The following is a 16,948-nucleotide window of genomic DNA, read 5'->3' as shown; positions in this document are numbered from 1 at the left end:
ATTAACATATCCATCAACTCATATAGTTACCATTTGTGTTCATTAAGAAAACTTAAGATCTATTCTCTTAGCAAATTTCAAGTATGAAATACTATATTTTAAACTATAGTCACTATATAGTACATTAGATCTCCAGAACATAATCATCCTGCTTAACTGAAAATATGTACCCTTTGACCAATAGCCCCAATTCCCTCCTACCCTTCGCACCACCAGCCCCGGGCCACCACCATCCTACTTTCTACTTTTATGAGTTCACTTTTTAGATTCCACATATGAGTGAGATAATGCAGTATTTTTCTCTGTCTGGCTTATTTCACTAACCATAATGTCTTCCACTTTCATGTGTTGTTGCAAATGACAGAATTTCCTTCTTTTTACAGAATAAATAATATTCCATACATGTACCACATTTTCATTATCCATTCATCAAGTGTTGATGGACATTTGAGTTGTTTCCATATCTGGACTATTGCAAATGATGCTGTGATCAGCGTAGAAGTGTGGATATCTCTTGGAGATAGAGATAAATCTAGTATTTTAAAGACCAGTCTGCCTCTCTCATTTCTGAGGTAATATTTAGAATTCTTTTTTAGATTACCCCTCAACATAATTTGAAATCATTACTTGTGTAATTGATACTTATACAGAGAAGTGGCAGTGCCAGAATTTTACCAAAATCTTACTTTCACTTCTCATAATCTAATTTTCAACACTTAGATTCTCATTTCACAGTTAAAATGCCAAAAGTGGGGGAATATTGTCTACTGGAGCTTTTAAACATGATTTATGAAAAAAAAAACCTACTTACTTGCTCTTCATTACTTTAACCTTTGTAGGAATGTGTTATTTATCACCTACCACAATTTAGACTGAGGAACAAAACAAGCTCATGGACTCTATAACTCATGTTGTTTTGTGATAACATATTGGTCCATGTTTAGACTGCAGCTTTATTAAGGATCCCTACGCTCCTCTGAAGAATTGCCTTGATTTTTTTTTAAAGCAGGCAAAGCCCTTTAAATCTATAAAAGATGATAAAATTATGATTGATTCTTATGCTTTTAAAAATCTCCAATCTTTTTTCTCATTTTAAAATGGAAAAACATATTGACTTTTGGGAAGTGGAGATGTAGGAATGTTCATATTTAGTTAGCTGGAGAGAGATTATGAATTGAAATTTCAAAGCCATATTTTAGTCAAAGGGTAATGGAAATTTAGAGCAAAAAGGCATCTTTAGATAGCTTTGTGGTGATGTGTGAAGACCAGAGAACGGAAGTCAGAAAACCTGAGGTTGACTTCCTGCTTTCCACTTTCTCATTGTGTGACCCAACTCATGGCATAAATTCTTTAAACTCTATTCCCTCATCTGTGAAAGTAAGAAAATCCCTGCCTTATAAATTGTATTGTTTTTGTCAGGATGAAATGATACAGTGATACAGTATACAAAAAGTCTATTGGGAACTATGAGCTCCTGTTCAAATGTATGATGATTACTTTTTTATGAAGGAGAAAACAAACTAAGTGCTGTGCTTAGTCGCTCAGCTGTGTCCGACTCTTTGTGAACCCATCGACTGTGGCCCGCCAGCTCTGCTGTCCATGGGGATCCTCCAGGCAAGAAAACTGGAGTGGGTTGCCATTTCCTTCTCCAGGGAACTTCCCAACCCAGGGATCGAACCCAGTCTCCCACATTGTAAGCGGATTCTTTACCGTCTGAGCCACCAGAGAAGCCCAAGAATACTGCAGTGGATAGCCTATCCCTTCTCCAGGGGAATCTTCTAGACCAAGGAATCAAACTGGGATCTCCTGCATTCCAGGTGGATTCTTTACCAGCTGAGCTACCATTACCAGTGGTAGAACCAGGTCTCCTAAATCAGTCTGATAGTCTTTCCAACTGGAATATAACTTTTAAAATGTGCTCATTTGCTTAGCTACTCAGAGACCTTACCAGAACTCTAAAGTTATGCCACTCTCCATAAAGACCTGAACTTCTGAATCTTACTTAGTAATGTCTTTTTGTGGGTAAGAGGAAGCAACTGGTTTAATTTGATGGGTCTTGTTCTGTCTGTTGTGGTCTAAACCACCTAAGCTGGTCCTTTTTTTCCTACTTTTTACCAGTTATGCCATGCTAAAAATCTGCAATTTATACCTAGAGTGGTATTTCCCTGCCTTAAATCAGCTTTGTAACATAATTTTACAACACACTTCTTACATGGACCTTTTTTTTTTTAAATATTAATTTGGGGGAATTCCCCAGCAGTCCAGTGGATAAGACTTTGAGCTTTCATTGCCCAGGGCGCCAGTTCGATCCTTGGTCCAGGAACTAAGTTCCCTCAAGCTCCATGGTGCAGGGAAAAAAAAAATTAAGTAATCAATTTGGAGCCAAGCACTGCAGAAAAGGCTTCTATTTTTGATTCTTATTTAATAGACTATATAGGATTCCCCACTCACATTTTACTTTGGCAAATCTGCATATTCAAGATACAGTTAATTGAGACTTACAGTATTACTCACTTAAGCAGATGTGGGAAAACAGGCAATAACTCGTTCAAATAGAAAGAGGTGAATATTCATGTCCAGCTAAAGGGAAGCAAGAGAGAAAAAATATGAAACGTGACAATCTTTTCACATAATATTTTTAGAACAATAATGATGCAAATTGGGAAGTTTGGAAGGTATTAAAACAGTAAGAATCCTTGTGGTTTTTGGAAAGAGCTACCTTTTGTTTTTGGCGGAAACATGTATTTTCCCATGAATCTATTTCATGTTTTAAAAATTTCTAGACCGTTATTTCTCTGGAAAAGGGGGTAAAAGGAATAAAATAAAAATGGCACAACTGACACAAACAACCATTTAGGCGGAAGGAAGGGAGGTTGAGAAATCGATGGGGGAGGGGTCCCCACTGTATCAACAGGAGCCTGCAAACTGGGATGCCAGCCTTTCCCCCCAGCACAGCATGAACAACCCTTCCTCCTAGGGTCTCTGCCCTGTCCCACCTTGGGCACCCCCAACCCCGTGGGAGTGGACGGTGAGAAGTTGGATTCCCAGGCTGGGGACAGGAACTGTGCTGGGGGAGGGGCCTGGGGTCAGAACATGCACAGGGAGTGACAGGCAAGGGCACTGTCTCCCCAAGGGAGGGACTTGGGGGGGAGGGAGGGGAAGAGTAGATACCAGAGGCTGGCATTGGCTCCTCTTCCAGCATCAGGTGAGAGACAGGACCAAGAGACAGGACAGTCAGAGCCTCCTGGGCAAAGTACTTGACATCCACATCTCGGTCCTGGGTCAGCTTCTCCAGGATGGGCTTGACCTCAGTCTGCAGTGTGCTGTTTTCCAGGATGGACCCGATCTTCTGTAGGGACTTGGCCACATTGAAGCGGACATTGGCGACAGGGTCCCCAGCCATATACAGCACTGTGGGCAGCATGTGCTTGGTGGTGATATCCTGCCCACAGACCTCAGACAGCACATTGATGCAGAAGAGTGTAGTCATGCGGTGCAGGTAGTTGGGTTCCTCAGACAGGGTGAGGACCCTCGGGATGACAGCGGCAAGGGCCCACTCCTTCCCAAACTGCTCCACCAGCTTCTTCAGGTTGTTGGTGGCCGCCTCGCGGATGGCATAGACATGATCCACAAGCCAGGACATGCACAAGGAGTGGAGCTGTGCATCAAAGAACTCCAGCCCAAACTGTCCAGCCAGAAGAGGCATGTACTCAATGATGACCAGACGCACCCGCCAGTTGGCATCCTCTGCAAGCTCCATGATGGTGGGGAGCAGGAAATGGGACAGATCCTGGATGCCGATCACCTCTTTCATGTAATGGAGGTTAGAGATGACGTTCAGCCGCACATCAGAGCACTCATCCCTCAGCAGAGCCAGGAAGAGGGGCATGATGTGCTCGATGGTGTTATCTTTGCCCAGGATGGGGCAGAGGCCTAGGATGACGGAGGCCAGGGCGGACCTGACATGCTGGTTGGTATCTGAGACCAGCTCCTGGCTGAAAGGCAAGATCTCGGTCAGGATCACATTCTCCCGATAGTCAGCGGAGAGATTTTCACAGAATTCTTTGAGCTTGTAGGAGGCAGCGGCCCTCACCTCAGGCTCATGGTCTTGCATCAGGTTCTGGAAGGCAGGGACCAGGCCCGTTTTGGTGATCTCAGGCCTCACTGCTGTCTGGAGCTCTGTGAACTTCTCGGCCACCATGTAACGGACGCGCCAGGATGTGTCCTCAGCAGCCTGGTACAGAGTAATCATCACCAGGGCCTCTAGGATGTCTTGGGGCAGGAGCTGGGCGATGTTCACGCACACTTCCACCATTAGCAGCCGCACTGAATCCTGCTCGTCAGAGGCCAGGTTGGAGAATATGGGGATGATCTCACTCTTCATGTCGTCAATCTCAAGCACCTTGGTGAAATCCCCCAGGTTGGAGGCTGCTGCACTCCGCACCACGAGGCTGTTGTCTGAGCACAGATCCCGGAAGCACTGTAGAAGTTCTGCCTTGATGGCAATGGACACGCCAGGGTAGCAGACGGAGAAAAGGCTGCAGGCTGAGATGCGGGAGTTGACCAAGTTGCCGCCCACCAGCCGCTTCACGAGTGGCACAAAGTAGTCCTCGAGATGGGAGGGTGAGTGCTCATGCGAGATGGCCCTCAGGGACTGCACCGCCTTCTCCCGCACTATGGCCTCCTCCTCCACAGCCAGCAACTCTAGGGGTGGAAGCAGGTGGTGAACATACTCAGGACCTCCGACCAGAGGGGTGAAGGTGCCCAGCTGCTCCGCTAGGGCCAAGAGGACCTCGTCCTCGTCGTACATAATGTCTATAATGAGGGGCAGAAGCTCACTGCGGGTCTTTTCGACTCCAAGGGCCAACGCGATGGTGGACAGCTTATTGATGCTGTTGATGCGAAGCTGAATGTCCTCATTCTGGAGCTCGTCTATGAGGATCGACATGGGGTCGAGCGAGTTATCGCCGTCAGCCGCCGCCATCTTTGTTCCTCTCAGACTGCAGCCGGCCTGAGCCCCTTAATAGGGACTCCTCCACAGTGATTGGCCATGCTACGCTGTCCTGAGCCTGCGTTTCATTTCATTTGTCCAAACAAACGAAGTCCCACCTACCACCCATTTGCCATTGGCTGAAGGGACCACATTAACTTCGCAGGAGCCTGTGGTGGGGTTGGGAGGAGTGCATGATGGGACGGGGGAGGACGCAGCGGAGGGTTGGGGGTGGGGGACGCGCAGAGGTTGTTGGGGGAGTGGGGCGGGGTTTCCCTGGAGCCTCTATGGTAAAGAGTGCACCTGCTTCAGAGGAGACCGTGGTTTTATCTCTAGGTCGGGATCATCCCCTGGAGAAGGGAATGGCTACTTACTCCAGTATTCTTGCCTAGAGAATTCCATGGACAGAGTAGCCTGGCCTCTGGGTGTCAGGTACAGTCCATGCGGTGGCAGAGTCATACACGACTTAGTGACTAATGCACACATGCGAAGGAGAGGAGGATTCTATTTTCATTATTAATTAGAAAACTTGACGTGCAAATGGTCTGGATATCTAGTTCTTATAAAGAAGAAAGACAAATTTAAAATGAACTTTTAATTTTAGAAGAGTTTCAGATTTCAGAAAAATTATTATGGTAGTACAAAGGGTTCTCAAATATTCCACACCAGTTTTCCATTTTGTAACATCTTATCTTGGTGTGGTACTTTGTTCACAATGGGCAAACCAGGATTCATATATTAGTGTTAACTGAAGTGCATTCTTTGTTCAGATTCGTTTGCTCTTCTTTATCTGATACCCTTTTTCTGTTCCTAGATCCCACCCAGGTTTATCACATGACATTTTGTTGTCAGGTCTCCTCTAGACTATGATAGGTTCTCACACTTTTCTTGTTTTTCATGACTTTTGACCGTTTTGAATACTATTCAGGTGTTTTGTAGAATGTCCCTTACTTGGGATGTGTTTGACGTTTATCTTAGGGATAGGCTGAGGTTGTGTATCCTTGGGAAGAAGACCACAGAGGTAAAATGCCATTTCTGTTTCCTCATTGTAAAGTTGCTCTTTCTACCCCTTTCTATACTGTGGTCTTTGGAAGAAAGTGACTCCACACTTACGGTGTAGGGAGGAAAGACTGAATTTTAACTGTAATAGAAAAAATCATTATCATTGGCAAACCTTCTATTCGGAAAGTGATTAATATCATAAGTGCATTTGGCAGGCTCCTTTGACCAGTAAACTCTGAGACGTGTATTTTGTGGCTAACATATTAGTAGGCAAAATGGGCGGCCCTATTTCTTAGAACCAGACTCTTCTTTAGGGCAATTTCTTTGTCTTGGGAGATGGCCAGAATTACAGGCGCTGAAATTTTAATTTACTGCTGCTACCAGTGGTGGGCTACAGTCCATAGGGTCGCACAGAGTCAGACGTGACTGAAGCACACACGCTCCCACCTCTTCTCAGAGATATTTCAGGTCTTACACACTCTTGTGTCACATGTGAGCAAACATCCAAATCACCTTGTTGTTGTTGTTTAGTCACCTCGTCATTTCCCAGACTTTTGTGACCTCATGGACTGTAGCCCGCCAGGCATCTCTGTCCATGGGGTTTCATAGGCAAGAATACTGGAGTGGGTAGCTGTTTCTTTCTCCAGGGGTTCTTCCCAACCCAAGGATTGATCCCAGGTCTCTCGAATTTCAGGGAGATTCATTACTATCTGAGCCACCAGAGAAGCCCAAGAATACTGCAGTGGATAGCCTATCCCTTCTCCAGGGGAATCTTCCAGACCCAGGAATCAAACTGGGGTCTCCTGCATTCCAGGTGGATTCTTTACCAGCTGAGCTACCATTACCAGTGGTAGAACCAGGTCTCCTAAATCAGTCTGATAGTCTTTCCAACTGGAGTATAACTTTTAAAATGTGCTCATTTGCTTAGCTACTCAGAGACCTTACCAGAACTCTAAAGTTATGCCACTCTCCATAAAGACCTGAACTTCTGAATCTTACTTAGTAATGTCTTTTTGTGGGTAAGAGGAAGCAACTGGTTTAATTTGATGGGTCTTGTTCTGTCTGTTGTGGCCTAAACCACCTAAGCCGGTCCTTTTTTTCCTACTTTTTAACCAGTTATGCCATGCTAAAAATCTGCAATTTATACCTAGAGTGGTATTTCCCTGCCTTAAATCAGCTTCGTAACATAATTTTACAACACACTTCTTACATGGATCTTTTTTTTTTTTTTTAATATTAATTTGGGGGAATTCCCCAGCAGTCCAGTGGATAAGACTTTGAGCTTTCATTGCCCAGGGTGCCAGTTCGATCCCTTGTCCAGGAACTAAGTTCCCTCAAGCTCCGTGGTGCAGGGGAAAAAAAAGTAATTTATTTGGAGCCAAGCACTGCAGAAGAGGCTTCTATTTTTGATTCTTATTTAATAGACTATATAGAATTCCCCACTCACGTTTTACCTTGCCAAATGTTTGTGAAATTCTTGGGTGTTTGGTTCCCTTTTATAGCTGCTTCCACAAAGTAGCAAAAAGAGCTGGAGGATGACTTTCCACCTCAGTCTAAGGTTAGCTGGAACAAAGTGGTCCCAGTTCTCTCCCAGAGTTCTCCAGATAATTAGAGGGAAGCTGAATGCCTCATGTTTAATAGAATTATTTAGGTTCATTAAATAAAAGGATCCAAGATAAGGAAATTGAATCTGCAGATTCAAGATACAGTTAATTGAGGCTTACAATATTATTCACTTAAGCAGATGTGGGAAAACAGGCAATAACTCATTCAAATAGAAAAAAGGTGAATATTCATGTCCAGCTAAAGAGAAGCAAGGGAGAAAAATATGAAAACGTGACAATCTTTTCACATAATATTTTTAGAACAATAATGATGCAAATTAGGAAGTTTAGAAGGTGTTAAAACAGTAAGAATCCTTGTGATTTGTAGAAAGAGCTACCTTTTTTTTTTTTTTCTGGCGGAAATATGTATTTTCCCATGAATCTATTTTCATTATTTTTTTAAAATTTCTAGACCTTTATTTCTCTGGAAAGGGGGTAAAAGGAATAAAATAAAAATGGCACAACTGACACAAACAACCATTTAGGTGGAAGGAAGGGAGGTGGAGAAATCGATGGGGGAGGGGTCCCCATTATATCAACAGGAGCCTGCAAACTGGGATGCCAGCATCTTCCCACAGCGCAGCATGAACAACCCTTCCTCCTAGGGTCTCTGCCCTGTCCTACCTTGGGCACCCCCAGTCCCGTGGGAGTGGATGGTGAGAAGTTGGATTCCCAGGCTGGGGACAGGAACCATGCTGGGGGAGGGGCCTGGGGTCAGAACATGCACAGGGAGTGACAGCCAAGGGCACTGTCTCCCCAAGGGAGGGACTTGGGGGGAGGGAGGGGGAGAGTGGATACCAGAGGCTGGCGTTGGCTCCTCTTCCAGCATCAGGCGAGAAACAGGACAGTCAGAGCCTCCTGGGCAAAGTACTTGACATCCACATCCCGGTCCTGGGTCAGCTTCTCCAGGATGGGCTTGACCTCAGTCTGCAGTGTGCTGTTTTCCAGGATGGACCCGATCTTCTGTAGGGACTTGGCCACGTTGAAGCGGACATTGGCGACGGGGTCCCCAGCCATATACAGCACTGTGGGCAGCATGTGCTTGGTGGTGATATCCTGCCCACAGACCTCAGACAGCACATTGATGCAGAAGAGTGTAGTCATGCGGTGCAGGTAGTTGGGTTCCTCAGACAGGGTGAGGACCCTCGGGATGACAGTGGCAAGGGCCCACTCCTTCCCAAACTGCTCCACTAGCTTCTTCAGGTTGTTGGTGGCCGCCTCGCGGATGGCATAGACATGATCCACAAGCCAGGACATGCACAAGGAGTGGAGCTGTGCATCAAAGAACTCCAGCCCAAACTGTCCAGCCAGCAGAGGCATATACTCAACGATGACCAGACGCACCCGCCACTTGGCATCCTCCGCAAGCTCCATGATGGTGGGGAGCAGGAACTTAGACAGCTCCTGGATGCCAATCACTTCTTTCACGCAATTGAGGTTAGAGATGATGTTCAGCCGCACATCAGAGCACTCATCCCTCAGCAGAGCCAGGAAGAGGGGCATGAGGTGCTCGATGGTGTTATCTTTGCCCAGGATGGGGCAGAGGCCCATGATGACGGAGGCCAGGGCTGACCTGACATGCTGGTTGGTATCTGAGACCAGCTCCTGGCTGAAAGGCAAGATCTCGGTCAGGATCACATTCTCCCGATAGTCAGCTGAGAGATTTTCACAGAATTCTTTGAGTTTGTGGGAGGCAGCGGCCCTCACCTCAGGCTCATAGTCTTTCATCAGGTTCTGGAAGGCAGGGACCAGGCCCGTTTTGGTGATCTCAGGCCCCACTGCTGTCTGGAGCTCTGTGAACTTGTCAGCCACCATGTAACGGACACGCCAGGATGTGTCCTCGCCAGCGTGGCACAGAGTGATCATCACCAGGGCCTCTAGGGCCTCCTGGGGCAGGAGCTGGGCGATGTTCACGCACATTTCCACCATTAGCAGCCGCACCGAATCCTGCTCGTCAGAGGCCAGGTTGGAGAATATGGGGATGATCTCACTCTTGATGTCGTCAATCTCAAGCACCTTGGCAAAATCCCCCAGGTTGGAGGCTGCTGCACACCGCACCAAGAGGTTGTCATCTGAGCACAGATCCCGGAAGCACTGTAGAAGTTCTGCCTTGATGGCAATGGACACGCCAGGGTAGCAGACGGAGAAAAGGCTGCAGGCTGAGATGCGGGAGTTGACCAAGTCGCCGCCCACCAGCCGCTTCACAAGTGGCACAAAGTGGTCCTCGAGATGGGAGGGTGAGTGCTCATGCGAGATGGCCCTCAGGGACTCCACCGCCTTCTCCCGCACTATGGCCTCCTCCACCACGGCCAGCAACTCTAGGGGTGGAAGCAGGTAGTGAACATACTCAGGACCTCCGACCAGAGGGGTGAAGGTGCCCAGCTGCTCCGCTAGGGCCAAGAGGACCTCGTCCTCGTCGTATAGGATGTCTATAATGAGGGGCAGAAGCTCACTGCGGGTCTTTTCGACTCCAAGGGCCAATGCGATGGTGGACAGCTTATTGATGCTGTTGATGCGAAGCTGAATGTCCTCATTCTGGAGCTCGTCTATGAGGATCGACATGGGGTTGAGCGAGTCATCGCTGTCAGGCTCTGCCATCTTTGTTCCTCTCAGACTGCAGCCAGCGCTTTGCTAAAACAGGGATAGGGAATGCGTGGAATGGAAGGAGTAAAGAAAGGCATGAAGATGCCTGAGCCACTTTACTGGGGCGACCCCACAGTCATTGGCCATGCTACCCCTAATTGAGCCTCTGTTTCTTTATTTCATTTGAACAAATGAAGTCCCACCTACCACCCATTTGCCATTGGCTGAAGGGACCAGATTAACTTTGCAGTAGCGTGTGGTTGGTTTTCGATGTGTGCAGGACAGGAGGGGGGAGCACGCAGTGTTTGGTTGGGGGTGGGGAACGCGTGGAACTTGGGGGAGTGGGGCGGGGCTTCCTTGGAGCCTCTGATGGTAAAGAGTCCAAGTGCAATGCAGGAGACCCTGGTTTGATCTCTAGGTTGGGATGATCCCCTGGAGAAGGGAATGGCTACCCACTCCAGGTTCTCGCCTGGAGAATCCCATGGACAGAGGAACCTAGCGGGCTATAGTCCATGGGGTGGCAAAGAGTTGGACAGGGCTTAGTGACTAATGCACACATGCAAAGGAGAGGAAGATTCTAATTTCAGTATTAATTAGAAAACTTGACGTGCAAATGGTCTGCATATCTAGTTCTTATAAAGAAGAAAGACTGAAATTTAAAATGAACTTTTAATTTTAGAAGAATTTCAGATTTCAGAAAAATTATTATGGTAGTACAAAGGGTTCTCAAATATTCCACACCAGTTTTCCATTTTGTAACATCTTATCTTGGTGTGGTACTTTGTTCACAATGGGCGGATCAGGATTCATATATTAGTGTTAACTGAAGTGCATTCTTTGTTCAGATTCGTTTGCTCTTCTTTATCTGATACCCTTTTTCTGTTCCTAGATCCCACCCAGGTTTATCACATGACATTTTGTTGTCAGGTCTCCTCTAGACTATGATAGGTTCTCACACTTTTCTTGTTTTTCATGACTTTTGACCGTTTTGAATACTATTCAGGTGTTTTGTAGAATGTCCCTTACTTGGGATGTGTTTGACGTTTATCTTAGGGATAGGCTGAGGTTGTGTATCCTTGGGAAGAAGACCACAGAGGTAAAATGCTATTTTTGTTTCCTCATTGTAAAGTTGCTCTTTCTACCCCTTTCTATACTGTGGTCTTTGGAAGAAAGTGACTCCACACTTACGGTGTAGGGAGGAAAGACTGAATTTTAACTGTAATAGAAAAAATCATTATCATTGGCAAACCTTCTATTCGGAAAGTGATTAATATCATAAGTGCATTTGGCAGGCTCCTTTGACCAGTAAACTCCGAGACGTGTATTTTGTGGCTAACATATTAGTAGGCAAAATGGGCGGCCCTATTTCTTAGAACCAGACTCTTCTTTAGGGCAATTTCTTTGTCTTGGGAGATGGCCAGAATTACAGGCGCTGAAATTTTAATTTACTGCTGCTACCAGTGGTGGGCTACAGTCCATAGGGTCGCACAGAGTCAGACGTGACTGAAGCACACACGCTCCCACCTCTTCTCAGAGATATTTCAGGTCTTACACACTCTTGTGTCACATGTGAGCAAACATCCAAATCACCTTGTTGTTGTTGTTTAGTCACCTCGTCATTTCCCAGACTTTTGTGACCCCATGGACTGTAGCCCGCCAGGCATCTCTGTCCATGGGATTTCATAGGCAAGAATACTGGAGTGGGTTGCCATTTCCTTCTCCAGGGGATCTTCCTCCCCCAGGACTTGTTGAAATGCAAATCCTACAGCCCTACTGGAGACAACTGAGTCAGAAACATTGCGGGTGGAGCTCTGAAATCAGAGTTTTAACAAACCCTCGAGGTGATTTGTAATTCCCTAGGGGTTGGAGAAGGCAATGGCACCCCACTCCAGTACTCTTGCCTGGAAAATCACATGGAGGGAGGAGCACGGTGGGCTGCAGTCCATGAGGTCGCTAAGAGTTGGACACAACTGAGCGACTTCACTTTTACTTTTTACTTTCATGCATTGGAGAAGGAAATGGCAACCCACTCCAGTGTTCTTGCCTAGAGAATCCCAGGGACAGGGGAGCCTGGTGGGCTGCCGTCTCTGTCGCACAAAGTCAGACACAACTGAAGTGATTTAGCAGCAGCAGCAGCAGGGGTCAGTGGCAAAGAATCCACCTACCAATGCAGCAGGTGCACAATTGCTCTCATTTCACACACTAACTAAATAATGTTCAAAATTCTCCAATCTAGGCTTCAACAGGACATGAACAAGAGCTTCCAGATGTCCAAGCTGGATTTAGAAAAGGCAGAGGAAGCAGATATCAAATTTCCAATATCTGTTGGGTTATAGAAAAGCAAAAGAATTCCAGAAAAGCATCTGTTTCATTGAATACCCTAAAGCCTTTTACCGTGTGGATCACAACAAACTGTGGAAAATTTTTAAAGACATGGGAATCCCAGACCACCTTACCTGCCTCCTGCAAAACCTATATGCATATCTAGAAGCAACAGTTAGAACCGGACATGGAACAGCAGACTGGTTGCAAATCGTGAAGGGAGTACAGCAAGGCTGTATATGTCACCCTGCTTAATTAACTTATATGCAGAGTACATCATGTGAAATTCTGGGCTGGATGAAGCACAAGCTGGAATCAAGATTGCCGGGAGAAATATCAGTAACCTCAGGTATGCAGATGACACCACCCTTATGGCAGAAAGCAAAGAGGAACTAAAGAGCATCTTGATGAAGGCGAAAGAGGAGAGTGAAAAATCTGGCTTAAAACCCAACATTCAAAAAAAGAAGATCATGGCATCCAGTCCCATCACTTCATGGAAAATAGATGGGGAAACAATGGAAACAGTGACTGACTTTGTATTCTTGGGTTCCAAAATTACTGCAGATGTTGACTGCAGCCCTAAAATTAAGAGATGTTTGCTACTTGGAAGAAAAGCTATGACAAACCTAAACAGCATATTAAAAAGCAGAGACATTACTTTTCCAACAAAGGTCTATCTAGTCAAAGCTATAGTTTTTCCAGTAGTTATGTATGAATTCCAAGTCATGTATGAGACTTGGACCATAAAGAAGGCTGAGTGCCGAAGGATTGATGCTTTTGAGCTGTGGTATTGGAGAACACTCTTAATAGTGTCTTGGACTGCAAGGAGATCAAACCAGTCAATCCTAAAGGAAATCAGTCCTGAATATTCATTGGAAGGACTGATGCTGAAGCTGAAGCTCCAATACTGTGGCCACCTGATTCGAAGAGTTAACTCATTGGAAAAGACCTTGATGCTGGGAAAGATTGAAGGCAAGTGGAGAAGGGGACAACAGAGGATGAGATGGTTGGATGGCATCACCTGCTTGATGGACATGAGTTTGAGTAAGCTCCAGGAGATGGTAAAGGACAGGGAAGCCTGGTGTGCTGCAGTCCATGGAGTCACAAAAAGTCACAACTGAGTGACTGAAAAACAACAATCACCCAGGTAGCACAGTGGTAAAGGATCTGCCTGCAAATTCAGGAGACGCTAGAGACTGGTTGATCTCTCTTTTGGAAGATCCCCTGGAGAAGGAAATGACAAGCCACTCCAGTATTCTTTCCTGGAAAATCCCGTGGACAGAGGAGGCTGGCTGGCTACAGTCCATGGGGTCACAGAGTCAGACAAGACTGAGCACATTGATACTGACTGCAGTGCCCATAGATTCAAAACACCTTAGTGGCATTAGCTTAATTCTGTGTTCAACTGCTGCCTCAGAATTACAGTTTGTGTTGGGCCTTTATCTTTCAGTTAGGATTGCTACAAGGAACAACCTTTGATATTTGCTTCAGGCTTTTCTGTGACTCATTTTATGGACTCTGCTATTTGCCATAGTTTCCTCTACATAAGGCCCCAGTTGAATTCCTCCACTCTGAAAACCCTGTTTTCACTAAGAAACTGATGTAAGATCCGTTCTGGGAGAAAGAGAGTGGTATGGTATGTTGTTTTGGCTTCTGGAAGGCTTATAGTCTCGATTAACACAACTATACTGACTCCTTGTATTCCTACATTTATTCCTTCATAGGATGGTCCTGCTCCATTTTACAAAATTATTTTTGTATTTGTACTGTACATTTCTGGAAATTAATAATATTAATCAGCATGTTCAGTTCAGTTCAGTCGCTCAGTCGTGTCTGACTCTGCGACCGCCAGGCTTCCCTGTCCATCACCAACTCCAGGAGTTCACTCAAACTCACGTCCATCGAGTCAGTGATACCATCCAGCCATCTCATCCTCTGTCGTCCCCTTCTCCTCCTGCCCCCAATCCCTCCCAGCAGTCATTTAACGTTTGCATCCTCCCTAAGTTAAAAAATTTTTTTCATTGAAATATAGTTAGTTTACAATATTGTGTTAGTTTCCTAGGTACAGCAAAGTGATTCCAATGTATACTTTTAATATATTTATATATATAAATCTTTTTCATTCCACTCTAAGTTTTAAATTCATTATTTTTCCCATTTTACAGATAAGAGAATGAAGAGTCAGATGACTCATCTTCCTAAAGGTCCCCCAAATATGAAGCGGTGAACTAGGGGCTGAAACTCACCTCTGTCACTCTCAGCTGGTGCTTCTCAGGATTCCTGAAGTTTAGAAGCAGCAGCTGCGTGGTTTAGAAGATAGAACCCAGGTGGCTGGTTATAATCACTGGAACCTGGCGCTTCTTACGGACTTGGCTTTCTCATTCCAACAATGGCGGATAATAATGCTCTCCTCACAGAAATTGTCTTAAGAGTTGGAGAAAATCATGGATATAAAGTACTTTCGGAATCCCGTGTTCATGGTAAGTAGTTGTCTTGCCGCTCACACTGTTCACTGAACCCAGAGTAGATAAGGAGTGACCGGGGAAGATGGAAGAAGACTTGAAGAGCTGTGGGGACTGCAGTCATGTTTATTCTCTCTGGGCAGCAGCCGCCGCCACAGGGAGTCTTCAAAGACTACTGATATGCTAGGACAGACAAAAGTGGCCCATGGCCAAGTGGGTGCGCAGGCCCAGTGCTACCAAGGTCAGCAATATCGTTGTTGATAGAATGTAAGGTATGAGGCGGTGAGAGAGTGGGACAGGAGAGCCTGACTGACTCCGTGTTGTCAGTTAACTTCTCCACAATCCACCCCTCAGGGTCTCCTGTCCCACTGTTTACATAGGCTCGGCCCTCTGTGGCTTCTTTCTGGTGAACACCGCTGCTGCTTGTACCCATATTCCACAACAACAGTGAAAGCTACAATAACAAACCACTAGAGTGCAGGCTACACACCCAACACAGAGAAAACTCCAATGCCAGGGACTGGACAGGCTGCCCACCATTCTTGCACTGGGTCTCCGGTTAGGCGTTGCACGTCATGGATTTCTCACATCCTGTGGCTCCACACGGAGCATAACAGGGGAACTCATGATAGACCTCAGGGAGAGTACAAATACACCTTTCAACACTGAGGCAGTTCCCTGTGGTCCTGGCCAGGTGACCTGCACATGAGGGGACCAGGTGCTTGTCACCCAGGGTACAACCTGAAAGTCATGTTGCAGCCCTTGCCCACATGGGGCTAGGAAAGCTACCCACCACATGTGGGGTGTCTTTATCTTCCATGGCCAAGTCCAGTCCACCATCTGTCCTTGTGCAGTCTCTGTTGGGGCTGGCAACAGGATATTACCTTGGGTTCCATAGCCAGGATTTAGGCGAATATCTGTTGTTACCACCTGCAGTTGTATTGGTGCAGTAGCACGATGCAGAAGAGCCTCCACCGGGGTGATTCCACCCCTGTGTGGTTTTTCATTGAGAATCTGTAAAACCCCCCATATGTGTCGGGTCTACCCCTTCAAGAAGCGGGGAATCAATAGACAGCTTCAAGCCTTGTTTTAACAAACCATTATATGGCTCAATCAGATCCCTGCCTGTGGGTGATAAGGGACATGAAATACCCATTGAATTCCCAGCCTCTGTGCCCAGTGCTGGACTTCTTTTCCAGTGAAATGGGTACCCTGGTCACTCGCTATAATCAGAGGATGGCCATACATGGCTGTCAGGCAGTCAGGCACCTTAAGTGTACAGCGTTAGTCAGCAGCCTTACATGGCCAGGCAAACAGCGAACCTGTAGCTACATCTATAGCTATTAAAGTAAAGCTGGCATTCTTTGCTAGTGGCAGAGGCCCTACAAATTTCACTTGCCACTGAGTCAAAGAAATTCTCCCCCTCACCACCTGTCCATCAGTGGCTGCCAGCCTGTGGGGGTGAAGAGCTTCCCAGGCACGTGTGGAACAATCATGGCAGGCATCTTCTATTTCTCTCCAAGAAATAGGAAGATCCCACCCTTTGGCAATTGCCCACATGGATTTTGTCCCTGTGTGATGCAGACGCTGGTGTAGCCAAGCTACTACCTCAGTAGGAGGGTGCAGCCTTCACAGTTCACTGTCTACATCATAGTACATAGCCTTTACAGTACAGTGTACATCATGGGACACAGCCTTCACAGTACACTGTTTTACATCTGCAGAAGAATCAGAGGTTAGTAGCACATCATCAATATAATGAAAGAGTTTCATCAATGCAGGGCAGTTCCATTTTTCCAAATCTCCTGCAGCCAGCCCGTGACAGATTGTTGGGCTATGTAGATATACTTGGGGAAGGACTTGGAACATCCACTGACACCCTTCCCAAGTGGATGCAAACTGGTCTTGACTCTCAGCAGCTATAGCTTTGGAGGAAAAAGCATTCACTAAGTCCGCCACTTAGTGATAAGTGCCCAGCACTGTAG

General features: G+C 46.2%; 1 protein-coding gene and 1 pseudogene across 1 annotated transcript in view; both read right to left on the bottom strand.

Annotated features, from left to right (window-relative positions):
- The window catches only part of LOC109554937 (serine/threonine-protein phosphatase 2A 65 kDa regulatory subunit A alpha isoform-like), a 32,456-nt gene extending 27,472 nt beyond the window's left edge, over positions 1-4,984 (bottom strand). The window contains exons 1-2 of the mRNA XM_070783733.1: positions 3,172-4,984; positions 2,515-2,580 (exon numbers count right to left, since the gene is read on the bottom strand). Of these exons, the coding sequence (XP_070639834.1) occupies positions 2,549-2,580; positions 3,172-4,984 (1,845 nt within the window). The 3' untranslated portion in view covers positions 2,515-2,548. The remainder of the gene's footprint in view (positions 1-2,514; positions 2,581-3,171) is intronic.
- Positions 4,985-8,423: 3,439 nt separating this feature from the next.
- Positions 8,424-15,110, bottom strand: LOC109554936 (serine/threonine-protein phosphatase 2A 65 kDa regulatory subunit A alpha isoform pseudogene; annotated as a pseudogene).
- Between the last annotated feature and the right edge of the window lie 1,838 nt (positions 15,111-16,948).

The sequence above is a fragment of the Bos indicus genome, chromosome X (assembly GCF_029378745.1).
Source record: "Bos indicus isolate NIAB-ARS_2022 breed Sahiwal x Tharparkar chromosome X, NIAB-ARS_B.indTharparkar_mat_pri_1.0, whole genome shotgun sequence".
Lineage (NCBI taxonomy): Eukaryota > Metazoa > Chordata > Mammalia > Artiodactyla > Bovidae > Bos > Bos indicus.
This window is presented reverse-complemented; position numbering and strand designations above follow the sequence as displayed.